The sequence below is a fragment of the Sardina pilchardus genome, chromosome 8, assembly GCF_963854185.1.
Source record: "Sardina pilchardus chromosome 8, fSarPil1.1, whole genome shotgun sequence".
In the NCBI taxonomy this organism is placed as follows: Eukaryota; Metazoa; Chordata; class Actinopteri; order Clupeiformes; family Clupeidae; genus Sardina; species Sardina pilchardus.
The window spans coordinates 2,179,709-2,187,700 of NC_085001.1; the positions used below are offsets into that span (position 1 = coordinate 2,179,709).

At 49.5% G+C, this 7,992-nt stretch overlaps 1 protein-coding gene across 1 annotated transcript; it reads right to left on the reverse strand.

The window, feature by feature from the left end:
* Positions 1 to 5,137: 5,137 nt before the first annotated feature.
* endog (endonuclease G) lies at positions 5,138 to 7,656 on the reverse strand. The gene is made up of 3 exons (XM_062542304.1): positions 7,022 to 7,656; positions 6,752 to 6,861; positions 5,138 to 6,646 (listed from the first exon to the last, which is right to left on the reverse strand). Exons 1-3 carry the CDS (start codon positions 7,562 to 7,564, stop codon positions 6,361 to 6,363), a joined length of 939 nt encoding a protein of 312 aa, XP_062398288.1. The 5' UTR covers positions 7,565 to 7,656; the 3' UTR covers positions 5,138 to 6,360.
* Between the last annotated feature and the right edge of the window lie 336 nt (positions 7,657 to 7,992).

Genomic DNA, 7,992 nt, shown 5'->3' on the forward strand with positions numbered 1-7,992 from the left:
CCGTGTTGGTCATCTGCAGTACAGACGCAGCAGACAGAACCGTGTTGGTCCTCTGCAGTACAGACGCAGCAGACATAACCGTGTTGGTCATCTGCAGTACAGACGCAGCAGACAGAACCGTGTTGGTCATCTGCAGTACAGACACAGCAGAGGCGTGACCACGAGCATGTGAGAGGTGGTATGTGGAGAGCTAATAGGGCTCTCAAAGTGTGTGTGTGTGTGTGTGTGTGCGTGTGTGTGTGCTACAGCTGTGAGGTGTGTTTGTGGATGTCAGAGAGAGTAAAATATAAACCCGCTCATACACATTAAGCCAAATATATTACCACACACACACACACGTAGTGCCCTGATTCTGAATGATTGCTAAGAGTGTTAAATGAATACAGCAACATACATTCCCTGGTTGTGCTAATTATGTCTTGTTGTACCAGACGCCTAATGAATGTTTGATTGCAGCAATAATAAAAGTTAGTAACTGCCTTTGGTTAAAGTAGGCCACTCTAATACGGCGGTGTCATAACTACTGCAATATTAGATTCAAATGGACACACACACAGACACAGACAGGTCAGTGAGCACACCTGTCATCTTTATTAAAAATGCAAATCAGACATTCTTCGTCAGCCTTCAGTACCAAGTGCCTTCAGGACATCCACTCCTACAGATGCGTGGCATGAAAAGTGCAAAATAACAATAAGCGTTAGTAATTCATGTGAATGAAGCTCGGACGAAACACTCACAGGTTTAGGATGCGGTATTCTGTTTTGCCACACCATGAGGTAGGCTGCTCTTACTCTCTAAGATGCTTTACAAATATTTACACTTTTTTCCCAGTGTCCTGTAAAATAGCATGACCTCCATAGGTTACACATTTGATTGATTGATTGATTGATTGATTGATTGGTTCATTGATTGATGGATGCTGTAATCTGTCTGTAAACAGCTGCAACATGGTGTTTGTTTTGAGTGAGTGAAAAGAGAGGGATGAGTGGAGGGGTGGGAAGAGGGATGAGTGGAGAGGTAGAAAGAGAGAGGGGTGAGTGGAGGGGTGGCAAGAGGGATGAGTGGAGGGGTAGAAAGAGAGAGAGATGAGTGGAGGGGTGGACAGAGGAGAGCGGACTCTCCGCTGGTGGGCGGTTAGGCTCGGACCCCTACAGCCCGATCATCAGGAGGAGCCGATAAGGAGGTGGTGATCAGGAGGTGCCGTAGTCCAGATCAGGAGGTGCCGTAGTCCAGATCAGGAGGTGCTGTAGTCCAGATCAGGAGGTGCCGTAGTCCAGATCAGGAGGTGCCGTAGTCCAGATCAGGAGGTGGTGATCAGGAGGTGCCGTAGCCCAGATCAGGAGGTGGTGATCAGGAGGTGCCGTAGCCCAGGAGGTGCCGTAGCCCAGGAGGTGCCGTAGCCCAGGAGGTGGTGATCAGGAGGTGCCGTAGTCCAGATCAGGAGGTGCCGTAGCCCAGATCAGGAGGTGCCGTAGCCCAGGAGGTGCCGTAGCCCAGGAGGTGCCGTAGCCCAGGAGGTGGTGATCAGGAGGTGCCGTAGTCCAGATCAGGAGGTGCCGTAGCCCAGATCAGGAGGTGCCGTAGCCCAGGAGGTGGTGATCAGGAGGTGCCGTAGCCCAGGAGGTGGTGATCAGGAGGTGCCGTAGTCCAGATCAGGAGGTGGTGATCAGGAGGTGCAGATCAGGAGGTGGTGATCAGGAGGTGCCGTAGTCCAGATCAGGAGGTGGTGATCAGGAGGTGGTGATAAGGAGGTGCCGTAGCCCAGATCAGGAGGTGGTGATAAGGAGGTGCCGTAGCCCAGATCAGGAGGTGGTGATCAGGAGGTGGTGATCAGGAGGTGCCGTAGTCCAGATCAGGAGGTGGTGATCAGGAGGTGGTGATAAGGAGGTGCAGATCAGGAGGTGCCGTAGCCCAGATCAGGAGGTGCCGATCAGGAGGTGCCGTAGCCCAGGAGGTGGTGGTCAGGAGGTGCCGTAGCCCAGATCAGGAGGTGGTGATCAGGAGGTGGTGAGCAGGAGGTGGTGATCAGGAGGTGCCGTAGTCCAGATCAGGAGGTGGTGATCAGGAGGTGCCGTAGTCCAGATCAGGAGGTGCCGTAGCCCAGGGGGTGGTGATCAGGAGGTGCAGATCAGGAGGTGCCGTAGCCCAGATCAGGAGGTGCCGTAGTCCAGATCAGGAGGTGGTGATCAGGAGGTGCCGTAGCCCAGGAGGTGGTGATCAGGAGGTGCCGTAGTCCAGATCAGGAGGTGGTGATCAGGAGGTGCCGTAGCCCAGGAGGTGGTGATCAGGAGGTGCCGTAGTCCAGATCAGGAGGTGCCGATCAGGAGGTGCCGTAGCCCAGGAGGTGGTGGTCAGGAGGTGCCGTAGCCCAGATCAGGAGGTGGTGATCAGGAGGTGGTGATCAGGAGGTGGTGGTCAGGAGGTGCCGTAGCCCAGATCAGGAGGTGCAGGTCAGGAGGTGGTGATCAGGAGGTGGTGGTCAGGAGGTGCCGTAGCCCAGATCAGGAGGTGCAGGTCAGGAGGCCCAGATCAGGAGGTGGTGATCAGTAGGTGCCGTAGTCCAGATCAGGAGGTGGTGATGAGGAGGTGGCGTAGTCCAGATCAGGAGGTGCCGTAGTCCAGATCAGGAGGTGGTGATCAGGAGGTGGTGATCAGGAGGTGCAGATCAGGAGGTGGTGATCAGGAGGTGCCGTAGTCCAGATCAGGAGGTGCCGTAGTCCAGGAGGTGGTGATCAGTAGGTGCCGTAGTCCAGATCAGGAGGTGGTGATGAGGAGGTGGCGTAGTCCAGATCAGGAGGTGGTGATGAGGAGGTGGCGTAGTCCAGATCAAGAGGTGCCGTAGTCCAGATCAGGAGGTGGTGATCAGGAGGTGGTGATCAGGAGGTGCAGATCAGGAGGTGGTGATCAGGAGGTGCCGTAGTCCAGATCAGGAGGTGCAGGTCAGGAGGTGCCGTAGTCGAGGAGGTGCAGATCAGGAGGTGGTGGTCAGGAGGTGCCGTAGTCGAGGAGGTGGTGGTCAGGAGGTGCCGTAGTCGAGGCCCTCGTGCTCCTCGTTGACTGGGAGCAGCTCCTCGCGGATGGAGGGCAGGTAGATGAACTTGTGGTAGCCGTGGTGATGAGAGGCCTGCGGGAACTCGGTGAGCTCCACGGTCCTGCGGCGGCGCGAGCGCAGCGTCATGTTGCACACGTCGTCCAGCGGCGTGCACATCACACAGCCCATGGTTGCCAGGGAGGGTTGCCAGGGAGGGACGATATTCCACACGCTTCTCCGCAGCTGCTTTAATTCTGCACCCGCGCCGGTCTGGGCTGGAGGGGCTGGAGGTGGCGGGCCAATCACAGGTACGTACGTCAGCCGCCCCCGAGGACACCTGGAGGACACCTGGGAGTGTGTGACGGGGATCACCTGGTCAGTGGGTAGAGCAAAGAGGGTGGCCATTCAGAGTGTCTCCATACTGTGGCAGTGCGACTATCAATCATCAAATAAGCCTCATCAGCAATTAGGCCTCATCATCAATTAAGCCTCATCATCAATTAGGCCTCATCATCACATACTAATGTTACATGAAGAGCAGCCATTTTCTAAAAAGATAGTTTGACCTTCATGAACTAGCTTTGAAGGTTACAAAATTAAGAGCGGAGAGCTTCAACAATGCCGTTTTTCACTCTATTGTAGCCCACACTTACACACTCACTCACTCAGCAGACGCTTCCATCCAGAGCATCTCACATGTCCATTATACAGCTGCCATCGTGTACTAGGGATGCCCATCTCACATGTCCATTATACAGCTGCCATCGTGTACTAGAGATGCCCATCTCACATGCAGAGTTCAAAACAACCTCACATGCAGAGTTCAAAACAACCTCACATGCAGAGTTTAAAAACAACCTCACATGTAGAGTTTAAAACAACCTCACATGTAGAGTTCAAAACAACCTCACATGTAGAGTTCAAAACAACCTCACATGTAGAGTTAAAGGCAACTTCACATGCAGGGTTTAAAACAAACTTCAAAACAACTTCACATGCAGAGTTTAAAACAAACTTCAAAACAACTTCACATTAGGTTATTGCATGCTTGAATTGACATTGTTTAGTGCTATTCTCCCTAATGTAGTCGGACCAACTTTTTAAATTCTTCACTGTTGAATTAATTGTTTTTATTTGTATGTCACTTTGGACAAAAGCATCTGCCAAATCCCATAGCCATTACCATAACCATAACATGTGGACATCTGCAAAACGCATTTCTACTCAAATACAGATTTCTACTAAGAGAAACGAGCTTACCTTACGTGTGTGCTTCTCCCGCAGGAATGGCTCTTTTGACAGCATGTGTGTGTGTGTGTGTGTGTGTGTGTGTGTGTGTGTGTGTTTGGGGGAGAGCCAGTGCTGAATGTGTGTCTTGTGGTCCTGTGTTGTGTGTCCTCCTCAATTATCTATTTAGAATTAGGATTTACCCGCGTGACTCCCAGAGTTATCTGTGCGGCCCACTCTCAATAAGCACCCGATCACTTGGACATTCCTGGAAGAGGCCAGCAGTAAGCATCAGAACACACACGATGCATGTTTGCATGTTTGCCAGTCATTAGCATCAGAACACACACTACCCTGCTGAAAAAAGCAGCCTGACCAGCTGAAGGTGGTTTGCTGGTTGACCAGCTTGTTTGACCACCCTTTGATGGTTGACCAGCTAGACCAGCAAAACTCTTGTGAAAACATCTTTACGATGACACCTACGTTTACCCAGCTTACGATGGTAATTCTGGCTGGAAGAAAACTAGCAAAGACCAGCTAAAACCAGCTTTTTTTCAGTAGGGTACAGAACGTTTGCGTGTCCGAGCCAAACAGTGGACTCTGATACAGCTTTGACCCAAACCAATACACATGCAGATAGACCATATGGATATAGAACTAACTGTTCTGAGAAGCTGCAGCAGTGAGACGTGAGTTGGTTAAACGGTCATGACAGTCTGATGTCTGCTGCCAGTGACCACTTAGTGTTGTTCAGACGAGACTCCTGAGGCTTACATACTGTGCTCTCTCTTTAACATCACAGCTTTGTTTAAGAGTGTCCATGTGAATTAACAGCAATATTTGTCACAAACGTTACAAAATGCATTAAGTTTTCTCAGTGTTACTCTGATATTTATTTGTGCATAGTATTTGACAGTTTTACATAACAAACAACTGCTGTACGTCATTTTGGATAAACACGTCTGCCAAATGAATAAATGTAAAAGCAAACAATTAAACCTCCACAATGTCACATTTAGAGCTTCCAGTGATCTGTTTAGTGTCCCTTTTTCTGTCATTTTTGAGATTTTTTTAATTTGCGAAATCATGATATGGGATATTCTGAGGTCAAACTGGCCCCGTGATCTGTTCTGAGATGACTAACCCTGAGATTATTGCTGCATATTGATCATTATTGCTGTATATTGATCATTATTGGAGCACTGAAGGGTGAGCTGTAACATTCTTATTATATGTAGTATAACACAGCACATATTGCATATGCAGTATAATGGAGCACGTACATATTACATATGTAGTATAACACAGCACATATTGCATATGCAGTATAATGGAGCACGTACATATTGCATATGCAGTACAATGGAGCACGTACATATTGCATATGCAGTACAATGGAGCACGTACATATTACAGTGTTTCCCCTACAATGTACAGTATTCAGCAGTGGCACAGCACCACGGCTGGATTTTCAGCACCACTGCAACATCTTCACATGATCAGTGACGTCAGGACAAGTAGGCCAAGTTCCACATTCTATAAGCACAAAAGCCAACGTCATCGTTGAAACTGGGGTGTATGGCAGACCGTAGCACCACAGGAAACACTGTTATATGCAGCAAATGCCTGAGATCTGCAGCCTGACCAATCAAAAGGCTGAGGGCTCTGTGTGTGCCTCTCTACTGGTTCCCGAGAGAAGCACACAGTGCTGACCAGTGACTATTCAGTAGTGGACGCAAGAGGTTGCTATCACACACACAACATTCATGAGTGAGTACGGGCATACACAAGAAGAGGATTACAGAACATCAACAATTCACTAAAAGTCCTCCTTTTACAAAACACTCCGTCTTCTTGACTGTCACATGAACATGAACAGTGCTTGTGGACGGTGAGTAGAGCCCTACTGTTGTTGAGAGCATCTTGATAGTCTAGATTAGACAGCAAAGCTCACACCTGCTGCTGGGCAGCACTTTCAGTGGCCAGTGTAGAGACTTGATCTAGATCAGCGCCCACAGCAACTCAGCCTCACAGTGGCCAGTGTGGAGACTTGATCTAGATCAGAACCCACAGCAACTCAGCCTCACAGTGGCCCCCTCTCAGGAGCGCCCCCCCATGGTGATGGCCTGCAGGGCGCTGGTCCTCTTCATGATGTTGGGGACGAACAGCAGGCCGGACGCCCGCTCGATGCTCTCGATGGGCACCAGGAAGCGCTCCAGCGGGATCTTCTCGTCCACGGGCATGTTCGGCATGACGTAAGAGCGAAGCTCCACCTCCCCTCGCGGTTTCTCCAGGATAAGCACCTTGAAGAAGTGCGTCGGCACGGCAACGTGATTCTTGCCCACCACCTGGTACTTCACGTACATCTTGCCGTCCGGTTCTTGCCTGGGAAGTGAGAGAAGAGGCTGTCACAGCATGGCATATGCCTCGTGTTTAATGCCAACATCAACACCCAGTAATCACAAGCCCCCCCCCCCCCCCGAGTCTTACCTTGGCAGGTAGAGTGGTCCAGTGCACACAAACACATTCAGGTATTGCTTTGACAGCGAGCGGCAGTATTTCTCCAGGTTATTCCATGCGTTTTGGTTCATATGGGGATTCTAGTTGTGAGAGTGATAAAGTGTATTGTTACCCATGGGATTAACAGTCAAAATGTTAATGTCAAAATGTTTGGCTACACAAATCAATCAGGCTTTCATCCACGGATATTAACACCATCTTTGATCACCACCTGCTTTTCTGTAGCCTAATTAAACCCACCTGCGGCGCCACGTTACTCAGGTAAAACGTGTCGTCCATCGCCTTCTGACTCCACTTGTGATTGGCAGCCGCGGCCAGGTGTCCTCTGTCGAATCCGGTTCCTCTGTAATCCGCATTAGACGATCTGTGGTAAACGTGCACCGAATCGTCTTCTTTGAAATCGCAGTATTTTCTGTCCGAGGCGCCATAGAGTGTTTCGGGGTTCAGTTGCTCTATGACCCACGCGGCAGTCCTGTTCCTCGGGTCGTAAGACGTCACGTAAGACTCTCTAGTTTTGATGTTGGACAGCGAGGGGAAGCCATACTTCATCGCAGTGGTAGATTTGGAGAGCCCTACCTGGCCTGGCTGACTTGGTATCAAGTCGGAGGCGGCATCAACACTTGGGATGGGTATGACAGGGACCCGCTCGAGAAGTCCTCGGTGTGACTGAAGTCCCCGGCTGTCATTGTCAGTATTAAATCCTACCAAAACAGCGCCTACACCGACGCCAATGGCCAAAGATGTGCCGGACACAAATAACTTAGAAGAAAACACACGCTGCATTTTGCAATATAAAATCTTAAGTGTATTTAATTCAGTATTTTCAATGCATGACCCTGAGCTCACAGCGTAATCCACACATGCATGCCGGAAAGTCGTCGCAGACTGATGACGTTCGCGTTTACAACTAGTATCAGATTCGTTTCTCCGGCGTTTTTTTTTGGCTATTTTCCTTCGTGGTAACCGCATAGACTGTAAACGTGGTAACGTGTTTATATGTTTAGAAAAGTTATTATTATAATAACTAATCTACAAAGCACTGTTCCATTTAGAACTATATTTTTGTTCGATTATTTTGTTTTAGTTCCACATAGTTACAGTAACCATGCACCAACACGCAAGTTGTGGCCTGCAGAAGTATGATGATTGTTTTGTGCTTGTGTTTAAAGTCTTTAAACTAATGCTGCATTTTTGTTGAGGACATTTCCAAA

What these genes read in the sequence shown, in the direction of transcription:
- endog (XM_062542304.1), bottom strand. Translation starts at nt 7,564, where the DNA reads ATGCAGCGTGTGTTTTCTTCTAAGTTATTTGTGTCCGGCACATCTTTG. An exon ending in TGAGTAACGTGGCGCCGCAG is followed by an intron (nt 6,862 to 7,021) that starts GTGGGTTTAATT and finishes TCTCACAACTAG; the next exon opens with AATCCCCATATGAACCAAAA. An exon ending in GGACCACTCTACCTGCCAAG is followed by an intron (nt 6,647 to 6,751) that starts GTAAGACTCGGG and finishes CTCACTTCCCAG; the next exon opens with GCAAGAACCGGACGGCAAGA.